Source organism: Caretta caretta, chromosome 15 (assembly GCF_965140235.1).
Source record: "Caretta caretta isolate rCarCar2 chromosome 15, rCarCar1.hap1, whole genome shotgun sequence".
NCBI lineage: Eukaryota > Metazoa > Chordata > Testudines > Cheloniidae > Caretta > Caretta caretta.
Genome location: NC_134220.1, coordinates 5,786,641 through 5,805,414, shown reverse-complemented (window position 1 = coordinate 5,805,414; position 18,774 = coordinate 5,786,641). Strand labels below are relative to the sequence as shown.

Sequence of the window (18,774 nt, the reverse complement as noted above, 5' to 3'; positions counted from 1 at the left end):
TCAGGTGATTATGGGAGACTCTCAGTTTCCACTTACAGAAAGCACACTTCTAGTATTTGGGGGTCAGGAAGAAAGCTAGGAAATGTGAATCCTCCAGGCTTAAGACCAGAAGACAATAAACAAACCAAAACCATGTTTTAAAATCATCTGATTTTTAAGCCAATCTCATGATTTTGTGGCCTGAACCCTAGGGATGGGTGACACTGCAGGGGGCATTGGCACAAAAACACCACTGTTTTCCCCTTTCCTTCCACTGAAAAAAGAAGAAGCAGCAAAAGGCCTGACAGCACCGCTGAGTCAACAAACATCTGGCACCCCGCAAAGCCCTCCCTGCCAGGAGCCATGCGTCAGACATGTGACTCTGGCCTTGACCTTCTGCAGCCAGGGTTGGAACCACATGGTGCAATTTGTAAAAGGGATGCTCCAGCACCCCGTGCTGGACTCAGTTGGCCAATCACAGAGCTGCTTTCCAGCTCCCTAAGGAAACCATCAAAGCCCTTCTTGGAAGCGGAAGCACAGCTCTCTCCCACTGCTAGCACAGTTTCCACAGGACACAAGGGAATGCAGGCCCCAGCAGGACATCTGGGAAGCCATGAGCGTCTTAGCCCCAGCCCCAAGATCGGACCACACACCTCAGACGTCAAGAGAATCAGAATTGCGAAGCTGCAGCATAGGTGTGCGTGCATGTGCGCCCACTGATCTGTGCCAGGCCTTCAGCAACTTCCCACCAGCCCCATCCCCTACTTCAGGAGGAGACAATGGCCCACAAACCTCCACTGGGGTTGGAGGCAGTTCATCAGCTTTTGCCCCTGATCTCTGGCAGCTGCCGTGATGATAAGGAGAGATTGTTTCTATCCTGGCTGCTATTTCTCAGTTTAGTAGTAAATCTCCCAATCTGACTGATAAGACCCTTGGAGGGAGACACATACACAAACAACTCTGTTTAATAAAGGCCAACAAGAGGCACTTAGCATTGGCGACCTGGCTGTCCAGAGTTAATCACAGCTGTGTGGTTCTGAGGAAGCAAAGCACAGTGGTGAAGCAGGCAGTGACTAGTCAGACAGCAAGTTTCCCTCCAATTACCAGGTCCATCAATCACTGAAGGGGATTCTGGAAAATGAAGAGTTGAAACAAACAAGTGATTTCACTACAGGTGCGGCTGGAGATGCAGTGAGCTCGGTAAGCAAGACAAATGGTCACAACACCCATCTTACACATGAGAATGATCATTTGCTGTGAAAAACAAAATCTCTAGGAAAAGCGTGAAATTCTAACCTTGTCCCAGTTTTTTGCTTACTGGGCAGGCAGCAGCCTGCGCGATAGAGTTGCACTGCACAACAGAACTCAATCGAGGAGGTGAACACAAGACACGCAAGTCATTCATGCAGCTAGATTGAATGGAAAGCACTGCCTGGGCCAGTTTTAGCAGGGAAGGAGAGAACCTTTTCAGGACTCTCTTGGTTTCTCAGTTTGTTGTTTCTCCCTTTTGCCCCCTTTTCCAGTGGGAAAATGGAAAAAAGGAAGGCAAAGAAAAGGAAAAGCAGAGGGGGGAAAAGGGAGAGACTGTATGTTCACAATGGTGGCGTGGGGTTGGAGGGTAAACAAAACCCTCAAAATAAATATTTCAAAACTGGAAATTTCAGATTACTTTTTTGAGTATCAAATTTCAAATAAGTAAAAACAAACCCACCCCTTTAAAAAAATTGAAAAAAAAATTACCTCCAAATTTTTGAATTTTAGGTTCCACCCGGGTTGGACTTGCTCCAATCTAAAGCAAAGTCAGCACTGGCTCTCCTGGCATAGATTCCAAGGCACCCATTGTGATCGTCTAGTCTGACCTCCTGTATAATACAGGCCAGAGAATGTCCCCACAATAAGGCCTAGAGCAAGGGTGACCAGATGTCCTGATTTTATAGGGACAGGTCTGATATTTGGGGCTTTTTCCTATTACCCTCCATCCCCATCCCAATTTTTCACACTTGCTATCTGGTCAGCCTACTTAGAGCAGATCTTTTAGAAAAACATCCAGTCTTGATTTAAAAATCGTCAGTAATGGAGACTCTACCACGACCTTAGTAAATTGTTCCAATGGGTTAAAATATATGCTTTATTTCCAGTCTGAATTTGTCTAGCTTCAGTTTCCAGCCATTGGATTGTGTTAGACCTTTAGCTGCTGGATTGAAGAGCCCATTAGTAAATATTTGTTCCCCATGCAGGTAATTATAGACTGTGGTCAAGTCACCCCTTAACCTTCTCTTTGTTAAGCTAAATAGATTGAGCTCCTTGAGTCTATCACTATAAGGCAGGTTTTCTAATTGTTTAATCATTCTCCAGACCAAAAAGGGGAAGAGCATCTTCACACACAGACTTGCCAACCTACTGAGGTGTGTTGTAAATTACTTTCAAAGGGGGCAGGTGACAAAAGAGAGAGCTAAATATTGGGGCAGCGGGGCGCGGACATGGAAAATTACAAGAGGCTCATAGGAACATCAAGAGGAGAATCAGTGGGGGAAACTTCTCAACATCGTATATTTCCGCTATACAAAAACGCAAGTAGTATGGGGGATAACAGAAAGAACTAGACGTATGGATACATAAGCTAATTATGACATAACTGTGTCACAAAGACGTGGTAGGATAAATCTCATAATTAGGATATTGGTATAGAGGGGTATATCTTCTTCAAGAAGGATAGGCAAGGAAAAAGGGGGGTGGTACTGTATTATATGTCAAGAATATATACATGTGTTCTGAGGTCCAGAAGGAGGTGGGAGGAAGCCAGTTGAAAGTATCTGGGTAAAGATAAAAGCGGGGAAAAACTGGGGTGATGTCATGGGAAGGGTCTGCTCTAGACCCCCAAATCTGGAAGAGGAGGTCGATGAGGCATTTCTAGAACAAATAATATCCAAAACACAAGAACCTGGTAGTAATGGTGAACTTTAACTACCCAGACATCCACTGGAAAAGTAACATGGCAAAACACAACATTTCCAGTAAGTGCTTGGAATGCACTGGGGACAATTTTTTGTCTCAGAAAGTGGAGGATGTAACGAAGGGGGACAGCCATTTTACACTTGATTCTGACCAACAGAGAGGAATTGGTTGCAAACATGAAGGTGATTCTAAGGAAAGGAAGGAGTGAGAGCAGCAGAATAAGAACAACGGACTTCAAAAAAGCCAGTTAACAAACTCAGAGAACTGGTAGGTAAGGTCCAATAGGAAGAGAATCTATGGGATAAAGAAGTTTGGGAGAGCTGGCAGTTTCTCAAGGAGACAATACTAAAGATAGAATTGCAAACTATCCCAATACAAAGGAAGGATAGGAAGAATAGTAAGAGGTCAATATGGCTTCATCAGGAGCTCTTTAATAACCTGAAAATCTAAAAGGAATCCTACAAAAACTGGAACCATGGATGAATTGCAAAGGAGGAAAAGAACAGCACAAGTATGCAGGGACAAAATCAGAAAGACAAAGACACAAAATGAGCTACACCTGCAAAGGACATAAAAAGTAAGAAGAAGGGGTTCTTTCACAGAATCATAGAATATCAGGGTTAGAAGGGACCTCAGGAGGTCATCTAGTCTAACCCCCTGCTCAAAGCAGGACCAATCCCCAACTAAATCATCCCAGCCAGGGCTTTGTCAAGCCTGACCTTAAAAGCCTCCAAGGAAGGAGATTCCACCACCTCCCTAGGTAACGCATTCCAGTGTTTCACCACTCTTCTTGTGAAAGTTTTTCCTGATATCCAACCTAAACCTCCCCCACTGCAACTTGAGACCATTACTCCTTGTTCTATCATCAGCTACCACTCAGAACAGTCTAGATCCATCCTCTTTGGAACCCCCTTTCAGGTAGTTGAAAGCAGCTATCAAATCCCCCCTCATTCTTCTCTTCCGCAGACTAAACAATCCCAGTTCCCTCAGCCTGTCCTCCTAAGTCATGTGTTCCAGTCCCCTAATCATTTTTGTTGCCCTCCGCTGGACTTTTTCCAACTTTTTCAAATCCTTCTTGTAGTGTGGGGCCCAAAACTGGACACAGTACTCCAGATGAGGCCTCACCAATGTCAAATAGAGGGGAACGATCACGTCCCTCGATCTGCTGGCAATGTCCCTACTTATACATCCCAAAATGCCATTGGCCTTCTTGGCAACAAGGGCACACTGTTGACTCATATCCAGCTTCTTGTCCACTGTAACCCCTAGGTCCTTTTCTGGAGAACTGCTGCCTAGCCATTCGGTCCCTAGTCTGTAGCAGTGCATGGGATTCTTCTGTCCTAAGTGCAGGACTCTGCACTTGTCCTTGTTGAACCTCATCAGATTTCTTTAGGCCCAATCCTCTCATTTGTCTAGGTCCCTTTGTATCCTATCCCTACCCTCCAGCGTATCTACCTCTCCTCCCAGTTTAGTGTCATCTGCAGACTTTCTGAGGGTGCAATCCACACCATCCTCCAGATCATTAATGAAGATATTGAAGAAAACCGGCCTCAGGACCAACCCTTGGGGCACTCCACTTGATACTGGCTGCCAACTAGACATGGAGCCATTGATCACTTACCCGTTGAGCCCGACAATCTAGCCAGCTTTCTATCCACCTTATAGTCCATTCATCCAACCCATACTTCTTTAACTTGCTGACAAGAATACTGTGGGAGACCATGTCAAAAGCTTTGCTAAAGTCAAGGAATAACACATCTACTGCTTTCCCCTCATCCACAGAGCCAGTTATCTCGTCATAGAAGGCAATTAGATTAGTCAGGCATGACTTGCCCTTGGTGAATCCATGCTGACTGTTCCTGATCTCTTTCCTCTCCTCTAAGTGCTTCAGAATTGATTCCTTGAGGACCTGCTCCATGATTTTTCCAGGGACTGAGGTGAGGCTGACTGGCCTGTAGTTCCCAGGATCCTCCTCCTTCCTTTTTTTAAAGATGGGCACTACATTAGCCTTTTTCCAGTCATCCGAGACCTCCCCCGATCGCCATGAGTTTTCAAATATAATGGCCAATGGCTCTGCAATCACATCCGCCAACTCTTTTAGCACTCTCGGATGCAGCACATCTGGCCCCATGGACTTGTGCTCGTCCAGCTTTTCTAAATAGTCCCGAACCACTTCTTTCTCCACAAAGGGCTGGTCACCTCCCATTCTGTGCTGCCCAGTGCAGTAGTCTGGGAGCTGACCTTGTTCGTGAAGACAGAAGCAAAAAAAGCATTGAGTACATTAGCTTTTTCCATATCCTCTGTCACTAGGTTACCTCCCTCATTCAGTAAGGGGCCCACACTTTCCTTGACTTTCTTCTTGTTGCTAACATACCTGAAGAAACCCTTCTTGTTACTCTTAACATCTCTTGCTAGCTGCAACTCCAAGTGTGATTTGGCCTTCCTGATTTCACTCCTGCATGCCCGAGCAATATTTTTATACTCTTCCCTGGTCATTTGTCCAATCTCCCACTTCTTGTAAGCTTCTTTTTTGTGTTTAAGATCTGCAAGGATTTCACTATTAAGCCAAGCTGGTCGCCTACCATATTTACTATTCTTTCTACACATCGGGATGGTTTGTCCCTGTAACCTCAATGAGGATTCTTTAAAATACAGCCAGCTCTCAAGGACTCCTTTCTCCCTTTAAATACATTAGGAGCAGGAGAAAGACAAAAGGAAAGTGTAGGTCCTCTACTTAGCAGGGAAGGCGAGCTAATAACTAATGACATGAAGACAGCTGAGGTGTTTAATGCCTATTTTGCTTCAGTCTTCACTAAAAAGGTTAAAGGTCAACATATACCCCACATAATTAATATTAACAAGGGGGAAGGAACACAAGCTGAAATAGGGAAAGAACAGGTTAGAGAATATTTAGATAAGTTAGATGTATTCAAGTTGGCGGGGCCTGATGAAATTCAGGAACTAGCTGACGCAATGTTGAAACTGTTAGCAACCATCTTCAAGAACTCATGGAGGATGGGTGAGGTCCCAGAGGACTGGAGAAAGGCAAACATAGTCCCTATCTTTAAAAAAGGGAACAAAGAGAACTCAGGGAATTATGGACCAGCCAACTTTACTTTCATACCTGGAAAGATACTGGGAAAATTATAAAACAATCAATTTGTAAAAAAACTAAAGGATAATAGGCTTATAAGGAATAGCCTGCATGGATTTGTCAAAAACAAATCACGTCAAACCTCAGGGCCAGCAGCAGCAGTTTGGGTGTGTGGGAGCGGGCTCAGGGCTGGGGCAGGGGGTTGAGGTGTGTGGCACTGCTTACTGCGGCGGCGGGGGGGGCTCCCCGGCTCCCACCGGCATGTTCCTGCAGCTCCTAGGTGGAGCAGCCAGGCGGGCTCCACGCGCTGCCTCTACCCACAGGCATTGCCCCTGCAGCTCCCATTAGCTGCGGTTCTCATGTGCTGCCTGCCCCTCCCACCCTCAGCACCAGCAGGGACACCGGGCCACAAGCCACTGCCTGACCCCCCTCCCAGCACCAGCAAGGGTCCCGGGCTACATTCCACAGCACCTGCAGCACCCCCGACCCTCCACCCCAGAGCACCCACAGTGCCCCAGCCCAAGTTTTAATTAGGGGTATATAGTAAAAGTCATGAACAAGGCCGTGAACTGTTTTTTACTCCCCATGACCTGTCCATGACTTTTACTAAAAATACCTGAGACTAAAATGTAGCCTTAACCATGATCCCCAAATCTTTCAGAGTCACTGTTTCCAGGGATAGAGTCCCCCATCCTGTAAGTAACGACTCTGAAGACTGTTATCGGGTCTGCCCTCAGTCTTCTTTTCTCCAGACTAAACATGCCCAGTTGTTGTAACCTTTCCTCATAGGTCAGGTTTTCTAAATCTTTTATCCTATATTTTTTGTTCCTAGATATACATATTTATATTTAGTTGTACTAAAACGTGTATTGTTTGCTTGTGCCCACTTTACCAAGTGATCCCAATTATCACTGACCAGTCCTCTTCAATATTTACCACTCACCTAATGTTTGTGTCATTTGCATAACAACTAAATCCTTCTTCCCATCAGAACGAGGAATATGGCGGCTTTTCTCCCTCCCTGTTATGCACAATACATACTCCTCCCTCCAAACACTATTTGCTCTCATACAGGAAGAGGGAACGCTCTTAGGGTTCAAGATAAGCCTCTCCAAGACAGAGATCTTACCAATTAATTGAAAGAGAGACCTGAATTTCCAGCTAATCTTCAGGCTTGGATGAAACCTACCCTAGGATCCTTGGCTAGAGCACTTACTGCCGACAGTTAAAACATGCAGAGAATCACTGTTGGCAAAGATTGGTGACCATGAATTGTTCCCAAGGCTGCTATATCCACCATAAGGGCTGATAATGGAAATATAACGAACGGGAGGAGAGAATGATCAGGTTCAATCATCCTCAGCTGGAACCACTCCGTGCACTGAAAAAACAACCAACACTCTCCTAAAGCAGATTGTGGAAGTTCACACCTGCTTCTACAATCACCATCAGCCTCCCGGCTGCTTAACTGGACAAGAAAATTTTCCAGTGACTCTTGGTTGAACTCTCAGGAAGAGCATGTCTCTATATTATCAGCCAGTTACCACCAGAAGGACTTTGAGCAAAACCACAGTGGACATTTTCCACAACAAAGGGCTCTACAGAGAGGCTTCCCTAAGCAATTCAAGGTGCTTTGGGTGGGACCTGGCAGATTCATGACACCACTGTCATTGTGTCAGCAGAAATTTGGCTTGATCTAATTACACATGCGGATTCTAGGCTTTTTGTGTTTTCCTCACAGCACAGCAGGTTTTTCGTGTTGAACGAGGTGTGCCTGTTTATGTCTGAGGGATGAACGTGCGTGTGACATGAATAACACAGGATGTGTTTTCTCTTCCATTTCAAATACCTTCTGAGAGTTCTGCTTGTTTATTTGCTTTGTCGCTGACTTTCTCAGTGGGTTTGTGTTGTTGGTTTTGTCTTTGGCTGGTTTTTGATTGGTGAAAATCACAAAAAGCCCCACCTTCCCTGGACTGGGTGGAACAAAAGTGGCACTGGTGTACTCCAGGCCTTTTCCGAGTCATCCATTTACAAGCAAATATTCCAAGGTGTACAAAAGGTGATAATGAATGCGCAACAATACTGAGTTGTCTCTGGAATGGTGGCAGGTGACAGGGGTTTGGAAAGTAAGATATTGCTTTACTTGCAATTACTCTCTTGTATTAAGAATTGTATTCAGTTAGTCCCTCTATTTTGGGATCATAGAATATCATGTAGCAGTTGGACAAAGATTCCCCCTTTCAAAATCCTTCTTCCCGCTCCAGCAGGGCCACTTCATAGAATCATAGAATATCAGGGTTGGAAGGGACCTCAGGAGGTCATCTAGTCCAACCCCCTGCTCAAAGCAGGACTAAATCATCCCAGCCAGGGCTTTGTCAAGCCTGACCTTAAAAACTTCTAGGGAAGGAGATTCCACCACCTCCCTCGGTAACGCATTCCAGTGTTTCACCACCCTCCTAGTGAAAAAGTTTTTTCTAATATCCAACCTAAACCTCCCACACTGCAATTTGAGACCATTACTCCTTGTTCTGTCATCAGCTACCACTCAGAACAGTCTAGATCCATCCTCTTTGAAACCCCCTTTCAGGTAGTTGAAAGCAGCTATCAAATCCCCCCTCATTCTCCTCTTCCGCAGACTAAACAATCCCAGTTCCCTCAGCCTTTCCTCATAAGTCATATGTTCCAGTCCCCTAATCATCTTTGTTGCCCTCCGCTGGACTCTTTCCAATTTTTCCACATCCTTCTTGTAGTGTGGGGCCCAAAACTGGACACGGTACTGCAGATGAGGCCTCACCAATGTCAAATAGAGGGGAACGATCACGTCCCTCGATCTGCTGGCAATGCCCCTACGTACACATCCCAAAATGCCAATGGCCTTCTTGGCAACAACGGCACACTGTTGACTCATATCCAGCTTCTCGTCCACTGTAAACCCTACGTCCTTTTCTGCAGAACTGCTGCCGAGCCATTCGGTCCCTAGTCTGTAGCGGTGCATGGGATTCTTCCGTCCCAAGTGCAGGACTCTGCACTTGTCCTTGTTGAACCTCATCAGATTTCTTTTGGCCCAATCCTCTCATTTGTCTAGGTCCCTCTGTATCCTATCCCTACCCTCCAGTGTATCTACCTCTCCTCCCAGTTTAGTGTCATCTGCAAACTTGCTGAGGGTGCAATCCACACCATCCTCCAGATCATTAATGAAGATATTGAACAAAACCGGCCCGAGGACTGACCCTTGGGGCACTCCACTGGATATTGGCTGCCAACTAGACATGCAGCCATTGATCACTACCCGTTGAGCCCGACAATCTAGCCAATTTTCTATCCACCTTATAGTCCATTCATCCAGCCCATACTTCTTTAACTTGCTGGCAAGAATACTGTGGGAGACCGTGTCAAAAGCTTTGCTAAAGTCAAGGATCTCACAGTGAAAACCAGCGTAATAACAAAAAGAAAATATCACATAAAATCCAGGTATATTCTACAGCAAATTCTGCTTGAGTATCTAGATGAACACCGAGCAGCCTGGAAAGGGTGGTTTGTGAAAATGGAAAAGTATAGTGCTCTGTCTGCAACTGAAAATAGGAAACAGGCCCAGATAATTCATTGATGGGGTTCAAGCAGATGGAAGCAAGGAATGAAGAAATAAGAATAACTTTGCACTGATACACTGCGGGTTCATTTGTTCTGACACATGCAAAGCCCCCCTCACCTGCCACCCCAGCTAGTACAAAACGAACAGTAATCAATTAGCTCCCCCTGGAGGGAGTTGTGCTTCCAATCAAAAGGCACCCTCCTCCACACACAGTGTATTCTGCAGGCTTCAAAGGGAGTATTTAGGGGACACCGTAAAGGCTTAATTTGTGCCAGGGCTTGCTAAGGCTGAGCCCCGGCACCGCTGGACTTGGCAGTTCATAGACCCGGCACCTCTGGGTTTGCCACGTCAGTTACGAAAGTAAATGGCTTGAGCCCTGACACCTCTTTCATTACAAATTAAGCACCGGTCACTGTCATACTCCTCTGGGCTCTTCCCCACAGCCTCCTCTCCTGGGGATGTCAGAGACAGCCCCACCCATGTGCCCAAATCCATGTGTGTTTATCCAGACAGGTCTGCAGTGGCCGGAGCAGCCCACACACCCACCACACCAGCCGCACAGAGTGCAAGACGCAAGAGTCACTTACTAGGTGCCGTGAGAGCCTGCCCGGCAGAGGCATCTGCCCGTCTCAAAGTGGCACTCCCCGTTGAAGCAGTCACTGCACACAAAGGCACAATTCTCGCCATATGTCCCGTTGCGACACTTGGTTTCACACCTAGGAAAGGGCCAAAAGGAGCAGGTTACAGGGCGGGCACCAGAGGAGACCATGCCCTGAGAGCTGGCATAGCCACGCTGGCAGGGTCAGGCAGCCTGGTGCAGCTGCTGGACTCTCCAGACAAATGCATTTGAGTGCTGCAAAGCCACTGCCCTTGCATGGTCCCTCCCTGTCCCCAATACAGAAGGACTGGGTTTAGCTGCTGGGAGCTGCCAGGCCATTTTCCACCTCAGTCAATTGACACTTAGCTCCATGAAGGGAGTGCCGGGCTCAATCACGTATTGCTCACAATGTTTGTAAGGTATGTAGGAAGCAAAAGGAAAGATTCTGCTGCCTCTCTCAGCACATTGGGCTCTTTCTAGGCCTCCTGGGAAAGCAGCAGCCTACGTCAACCACAGCTCACAGTGCTGCCCGTGTGAGGCCCTAGCTGGGATTCAAACCATAGGGCCACCGCAAACGCTCTGAGAGCTCCAGATCGCGAGTGCAGGTGCCATGATTGCTGGTGGGACCCGTAGCCATTGGGGGAGGCAGCTTTAGTGCTGGCCTGGCACTCTTGCTTCTGGATTACGGCCTATCTGGTAGGTGAAGCTGTGATTGCAGCAAAGAGGCACCTCCCGAGACCACACAGCACAGACAGGAGTCGGCAGAGCCTTCGGCACCATCCTGGGACACTCTCCTTCTCTTCACCTCACTAACCATGATCTGCCTGCGATACCTCTCCCCATCATTCCCTGCCCATGCTCTGCTCTGAGACCGGCCCCCAGGGACATCCCCCCAGCCACTGCCCACACTATGCTCTGAGACCAGCACCCCAGGACGTCCCCACCAGCCACTGCCCATGCTCTGCTCTGAGACTGGCTTCTAGCTGGAGCCCAGGCCCAGCCATAAATTCCTCTGGAGAGAACACAGAGCAGGAGCTGCTTGGATGGCACTTTCTGCCTGGATTAGAGGTGGGACAGGATATCCTGCCAACCTGATGAGACAGTGACCCATTCGGTTAGAGAACAGCCCAGCGAAACACGGCTTGTCTTCCTGCTAACGCTTCTCCCATTTGCTGGGCTTACAAACCCGCAGTGAATTCCAGAGCTGACAACATGGAGTAGAAAGAAAGGGTCCGTCTGAGCATCCCCAGGGAGCTGGCCGCACGGGCCGCCTGCTCCAGCGGAGCAGCAAGCACTGGGCACATTTCAGTGGGCTGGGGCAGGGAGTGACTTGACAGAGCAGGGGTCCCTGGGATGAGCAGTGCCCTGGAGTAGCCAGAGCCACCAGGGCTGGGCAGAGCTCACCACAGCCTCTGCAATGCATGGCAAGAGGCCACAGCTCTGTCCTCTGCAGGCAGCTTCTGGGCATGGAGGTGGGGGCTGCCATTCTCTCTCTTGGTCCGTGAGAGGTGCTACGGCTCTGTTTCCTGCAGGCTGGATTAGGCCAGGCCCCAGTGAATGAGGAACACCCGGTGAGCAACAGATTTGGTTTTTGTGATGTGTTTCCATTGTACTGGGCTCAGATGCTGCATCCTGTACCGTGTGCTCCCATAGCGCGAGATGCTTCTCCCTTGGGTGCTGCATCCCACCAGCTCACACCCGGGAGCAGGGTGCAGGCTGGTGAGGTTGGTGGCTTTCAGGGACTGGGGGAAGCATTTTGCACTTCCTGACCTTAGAGGAAGCAGGCTGGGGCCAGAATGCTCTGACTGGCCAGGACAATGTCAGTCTGTGATTGGCCAGAGCTTCCAGCAGGGTGGCTCCGTGGCAAGACTGGGGCATGTTGACCGAGCACTATGCAAAGCGCCAGCATGTTTGATGCCCCAGAAGGAGGGGAGTGCCAATCCCAGAAGAAGGCTTTAAATGGTATTCAGAGGAAGGCAGCATTGTCTAGTGGGCAAAGGACAGGAGTCAGGGGACCACAGGTCTAATGCAGGTAGTGCCACAAATGTCCTGCACAGCCTCAGTTGCCTTGGCCAGTGGAAAAGCACAGGAGCTTGCAGCCTGGTTCCTCACAAAGCAGCTTCCCAGCCTCCACTCACCTGTCTCCAATCCAGCCGGGATTGCAGTGCGAGCACTTGCCATTGATGTGGTTGCAGGTGTGGCCATCTTTGCACAGGGGGCAGATTTTCTCGCAGCCGTCTCCGTAGAAGCCTGACAAGCAGGCCTGATCACACTTGGTGCCATTCCAGCCAGCTTCACATGCCAGGCAGCGGCCGTCCGCTATGGTGCAGGGCTGCAGCCCTTTGCACTGCCCACACCTACAGATGCCAACAGGGAGCACAACCCAGAACGTGAGCAATCATTTGAACACCCCCACGCTCACCCCTCCCTCCCGCCCCATCATGGGCAGGACTCAGCTGTTGGACCAAGCAGTGACTGCACAAGACAGATGAAACAGGGACTGTCTTCAACTTGCAAGAACACCGGGCGGGCAGGGCCCAGTGCAGCATGGGGTCCTGAACCTGCCCAAGGCCCTGCACACTTACCGCCTCCTGCAGCCTTGTCCGTAGAAGCCCGCTGGGCAGGGCTCCCGGCAGTACTTGCCCCGATATCCCGGCTCACAGGTGCAGGTACCATCCACCTGGTTACATTTCCCCTTGTAGCACTGACAGTAGCGGTCGCAGCGCGGGCCAAACATTCGCTCCCGGCACTGGCAGCGCCCAGTGAACTGCTCGCATGGCGAGTTGTTGCAGACGCACTGGTTGTTGCAGCCCCGGCCCCACCAGCCGGGCTGGCAGATGCACGTCCCCGTCTGCTGGTCACACTGGGAGTTGAGACTGCAGTAACACGAGCTGGAGCACTGGGGACCCCACCAGTTGGGCTCACAGGAGCACTTGCCCGTCTTCTGGTCACATTTGCCATGCTTGCAGAGACAGGCGTTCTCACACTTGGGCCCCCAGCGATTGGGGTTGCATGTGCAGTGGCCCGTGACATCCTCACACTGGCCATTGGGGTGGCAGCTGCACATTTCCTTGCAGTCTGGACCCCAGAACTGGCGGGGACATTCTGCAAAACAAGCAACACACCAGCACTTACTAAGCAGCCACCAAGTCCCTTGGTCGGTCACCAGGCCTCTCCTACCATCATCCTGTCAGCTTACGCTCCAGCTGCAGCTCCTTAGAGGACTGCAGCTCCAAACCCAAGTTTAAAGGAGCCCTGCCCAGCACACTCATCTGCTGACTGTGGGTCTGTATAGCCCCAGTTCTGCGCCAAGAGCATCCAAGCATCATTCACAGGCACATTTCCCCAGCACATCTCACACAGGCTCTCTGTCTGCACATTGATCTGCCCCGGCAGGTGAAGCGACCCAGCAGGTCCCGCAGGAGTCTATAGCACCCACTGGCAGTGCTGCCGTTCCTGCTGCCACAGAACATGCGATTCCAAGATGAGGGGGCCAGGGAGACAAGAACGCAGTAGCCGTGCCAGCATCTCCAGCTGTCTCCATTTGGAAACAATGTCAGCTTCTAACCAAAGAGAAAGCCAAGCAATTTTCAGCAGAACCCCCTAAAAGCACCCTGTAACACACAGGCCTGGGCAGGTCCCAGGGAAAGGGGCTGGGAGCCAGCCCTGATGCAGCTTCCAGAGGCAACAATTGCAAGAGCCGTCTGGCTGAGCTCAGGACAGGCTTCTCACTCCCCCCTTCTCCTGGCTTTCCCACTGCAAAGTGCCTCTTCTCCTTGGTAGAAGTTTGTTACTATTTAGGTGAACGTGTTTGTTCTGTTGCATGACTTCTGTCCTTATCCTTAGCTGCTTCATCCTGCACATGTAGCTTCATAACAAAAGCAATCTCTGGTCAATCAATCAAACACACCTTTCCCTATGACTGACACAGGGTCTGATCCCCAGCTGCCCAGGGGTGAGGAGGAGGTCTCCTGCCTAGACAAGGAGGCAGCAGAATCTGGATAGGCTCAGGGAGAGAGGTCTGGTGCGTTCACCATTCCTTAGCTACAGGAGCCAGCAAGTGCTTAATTTGTAATGAAAGAGGTGCCGAGACTCAAGTAATTTTTTTACTTTCATAACTGATGTGGCGAGCCCAGAGGTGCCGAGGCTCTGAACTGCCAAGCCCTGGCACAGATTAAGCACTGGGGCCATCACCAGGAACGAGTCAGCATAGGCTGGTTATGAGACACGTGGACTTTTCCACTGGTTCAGGGTTCTGATTGACACACAACTCCTCCTCTCCCCCAGGAAGCAATAAATGAACCCTGCAGTGACTGGCCCCTCTAGGCTCTTTATAAATGCCAGGCTCTGGGACCCCTCCACCTTGCGACGTTCCAGCCCAAGCCTGAATGTCTACACAGCAATATTACAGCCCCACAGCCTGACCCCCGCAAGCCCAAGTCAACTGACCTGGGCCAGCCGCAGATGTTTAATTGCTGTACCCTTAATGGGAGCACACTTTAGCCCATGCAATCCAAACACAGTTAACAATGCTACTGATGATGCATAAGCCAGAACAGACTCCAGCTGCCTCTTCTCTGGCCTGGGCTGGGCTGGGCTGGCTCCACAGGGATAACCGGAGTAAGGAGGAATCAAAGCCTATTTAAGTTAGTGGCATGAACAGACTGACTGCTAATCCAGCAGAAGCTGATCTGTGGAGGAAGACGGGACCATTAGTCAGCGTCACTTTCCTGGCCACACGAAATTAACAAAAAATGTTTCGGCCCCAACCATTTCCCTAGAAGTGCCGGGCATCTCACTGCAGAGCGTGAGGCTTTGCACTTTGCTAAGCCCTGGCAGCAGGTAAATGAAACGAGGACCCCAAGAGGCTGTGGGGGGCCAACAGGGTCAGCTAATGCCTCCCTCTTGTGCTCTATCTGGGGTACGGACAAGGAAAGAGAGAAGCTTGTCGTTATTCAGCAGCCAGCAGAACGTCTAGGTTTGCTTTCCCAGAAATCCCCCTTGTGGCTTGAAACTTTCCATTCCTGGTGCCAGCCTGAAGGAGATGGGGGGCAGGGAATTTGGGGGAAAGCCTGCATCACTTCTGCCTGCGAGGAATACTTTGCTGCTGCTCTGTTGTTCACTTAGAGAGCACTGTCAGTTTCAAAGAGAGTTTGGGTGATTTGCATTCTGTACTCAGTGCTTCGCTGCCAGGAAGCTAGGGCAACTAGAGGAGGTGAGCCTGCTGTGCGAAGTGTCAAACAGATTGGTTTGAGGAAAAATACAGTTCTGAAGATTTGCAAAACACTGTGGTGAGCCTGCACCTTGGGAAGTGCCCCAGAGGTCGGTCCTGGGGCCGGTTTTCTTCAATATCTTCATAAATGATCTGGAGGAGGGTGTGGATTGCACCCTCAGCAAGTTTGCAGATGACACTAAACTGGGAGGAGTGGTAGATACGCTGGAGGGTAGGGATAGGATACAGAGGGACCTAGACAAATTGGAGGATTGGGCCAAAAGAAATCTGATGAGGTTCAACAAGGACAAGTGCAGAGTCCTGCACTTAGGACGGAAGAATCCAATGCACCGCTACAGACTAAGGACTGAAAGGGTCGGCAGCAATTCTGCAGAAAAGGACGTAGGGGTTACAGTAGATGAGAAGTTGGATATGAGTCAACAGTGTGCCCTTGTTGCCAAGAAGGCCAATGGCATTTTGGGATGTATACGTAGGGGCATTGCCAGCAGATCGAGGGACGTGATTGTTCCCCTCTATTCGACATTGGTGAGGCCTCATCTGGAGTACTGTGTCCAGTTTTGGGCCCCACACTACAAGAAGGATTTGAAAAAATTGGAAAACGTCCAGCGGAGGGCAACAAAAATGATTAGGGGACTGGAACACATGACTTAGGAGGACAGGCTCAGGGAACTGGGGATGTTTAGTCTTCAGAAGAGAAGAATGAGGGGGATTTGATAGCTGCTTTCAACTACCTGAAAGGGGGTTCTAAAGAGGACAGATCTAGACTGTTCTCAGTGGTAGCAGATGACAGAACAAGGAGTAATGGTCTCAAGTTGCAGTGGGGGAGGTTTAGGTTGGATATTAGGAAAAACTTTTTCACTATGAGGGTGGTGAAACACTGGAATGCGTTACCGAGGGAGGTGGTGGAATCTCCTTCCCTAGAAGTTTTTAAGGTCAGGCTTGACAAAGCCCTGGCTGGGATGATTTAGTTGGGGATTGGTCCTGCTTTGAGCAAGGGGTTGGACTAGATGACCTCCTGAGGTCCCTTCCAACACCTGATATTCTATGATTCTATGAAGTGGCCCTGCTGGAGCGGGAACAAGGATTTTGAAAGGGGGAAGCTTTGTCCAACTGCTACATCTAGCCCTGCCACCCCTTTCGCCCACAACTCCTGGAATGAGTTTGTAGGGGTGATCACTCCTGGGCACTCAGACCCAGAACTTGCCCTGTCTGACTCCCTGGAGGCTCCAGCCTCGTGTTTGTAACTTGGTGAAGCATGTATAAGTAAGCAGTTGGAGCAGCGTGCTGCCACCCATTCACCAGTATGGTCCTTGTAGGACCCAGTGTGGGCTCCCAGAGTGCACAGAGGCTGCCCTGCTCCATGCTTCTCTTTAGAAGATGCAATCCAGCTAGAAAATGTCAGCTTCCAGCCAAGGAGCAAACAGAACAATTTGCAGCCTGTAATGCCCAAGCCTGGGCAAGTCCCAAGCAAAGAGGTCAGCAGGCATCTATCCCAAGTGCAATTTCTAAACGAAAGAGCACAACATGCAAAAGGGCCAATATCACCTCAAACACTCAGAGGGCATGTGCAGGGGGGTGAGTTAACCCTGCACTCCCTGTCTGCTTTTATCACCAATACTGCCGGAGCAGAGCTTTTGCACTCACTGACTTTACTGCTTATGCACTAACCCAAGCTAGGCGGGGCTGTGTCACTCCGCTATGGGATGGTGCCAGGACAGAGGTCAGAGCTGCTGACGCCCAGCTCCAACAGATGCCCGATACTCACTGGTGTCACAGTTGGCCCCGAAGTATCCATGGCGGCAGCGGCACTCACTGGGTCTCACACACACCTCGTTCTCCTTGCAGGTGAAATTCCCCTCGCACACGGCTGCCAAGAGAAAGGGAGAGACGTACAGTGACAGGGCAGGGAAAGGCAAAGCCAGGGCTGAGCACTCCCTGCTAGAGAAGGGAAGGGAGGAAGTTCTCCAGCAGTCTAGGAGAGTAGGCACGAGGCAGCACCACCACTCTCCTCCCCAGCAACCCTTGGGAAACCAGGGGCACCAGTGCATGTCCCCAGGTGGAGGGGGGATCCTGGATGGAGCCAGGAGGCAGCGGCAGAAGAGCAACTGGTGCCTTGGTGCTCCGCGAACTGCTGCCTTCTGGACACCTGATAAGGTGCTTTGGGTGGAAGATCAAGGTCACCAGGGTGGGAGAAGACAAGAGTCCAGTCTGGTGCGGTCAGGGTGACCAGATGTCCCAATTTTATAGGAACAGTCCCGATATTTGGGGCTTTTTCTTATATAGGCATCTATGACCCGCCCACCTCATCCCGATTGTTCACACTTGCTATCTGGTCACCCTCGGTGCAGTGCTGGTCTAAGAGAAGGAGGCTGCTTCCCCTTAGCCTCTTCTTGCCCTGGAGTTGGGCAACGGCAGTCTCACAGGACTCTGGGTGCCACACTAAACCCCACAGCAAGGGTTTGGCTGGCAAAAGTGGGTGCCATGACACTCTGGGATCTGGCAGGAGGTCTGCCTGAGGAGTGGAGGGGGAGATGCCTCGCTGACAGGGAGGCCCTGCACTGGCTCTGGGCGAACGACAGGCCAAGGGTGCTGCAAGAGGGGAAGGACGGAAGTCTCCTGCAAAACCCTGGATAGAACATGGCAGCTAGGGTCAATCCTGTTACAAACCTAAATGAACACAGTAGTCAAAAGCAGCATCAGCCGGCCATCTTCAGGGGATGAGGGGATGCCAGTCTCCAGGCCTTGGGAGTGCCAGGCAGCCTCTGGCCGACACAGCTAAGGCAGCGCCTGGCAGCATGGAGCCAGATGACTCGGCCAGGCCCCCTGGGAGGATCACAGGGAGAGGAGGAAAAGGGTGCCTGCCTCCTCTGTCACAGGCACTGACCTCCAGGAGGCATCACATCTCATGGAGCTTCCATCGCCCCGGGCACAGCACACCACATGGATTAGGCTGGGGCCTGGCACAGGGGGCAGGGCATGGGTCAGACACCTCTCCTCAGCCACTTGGGTCCAGCAAAGCCAGCAAGGTTCACAAAAGGCTCTCCGTATCCTCTGCTGGAGACAGCTCCCTGCCTGAGCTGGCTCTGACCCTTCTGCTCTAGGGGAAGCTCTTCCTCTGTCCTTGCAGCCAGCAGCAGCGTGTTGGCTGCCCCACTACAAGGGGGCAATGGCACTGCCCAGGGCTAGCCCGAGGCTGAGGAGAGGTGTCTGACCCATGCCCTGCCCCTCTCCGGCTGGGAGCAGCACAGGTATCCTGCCCAGTGCTTGATGCTGTTCCTGGCTCCTGTTCTCCCAAGGTGACATGACTGGAGCCTCGCCTGCCC

At 50.3% G+C, this 18,774-nt stretch overlaps 1 protein-coding gene across 2 annotated transcripts in view; it reads right to left on the bottom strand.

Annotated features, from left to right (window-relative positions):
* The window catches only part of SCARF2 (scavenger receptor class F member 2), a 109,098-nt gene that overhangs the window by 69,306 nt on the left and 21,018 nt on the right, over positions 1 to 18,774 (bottom strand). For both annotated transcript variants that reach the window (XM_048821412.2, XM_048821413.2), the window contains exons 3-6: positions 17,217 to 17,318; positions 12,804 to 13,323; positions 12,357 to 12,575; positions 10,208 to 10,336 (exon numbers count right to left, since the gene is read on the bottom strand). In XM_048821412.2, the coding sequence (XP_048677369.1) occupies positions 10,208 to 10,336; positions 12,357 to 12,575; positions 12,804 to 13,323; positions 17,217 to 17,318 (970 nt within the window). The remainder of the gene's footprint in view (positions 1 to 10,207; positions 10,337 to 12,356; positions 12,576 to 12,803; positions 13,324 to 17,216; positions 17,319 to 18,774) is intronic.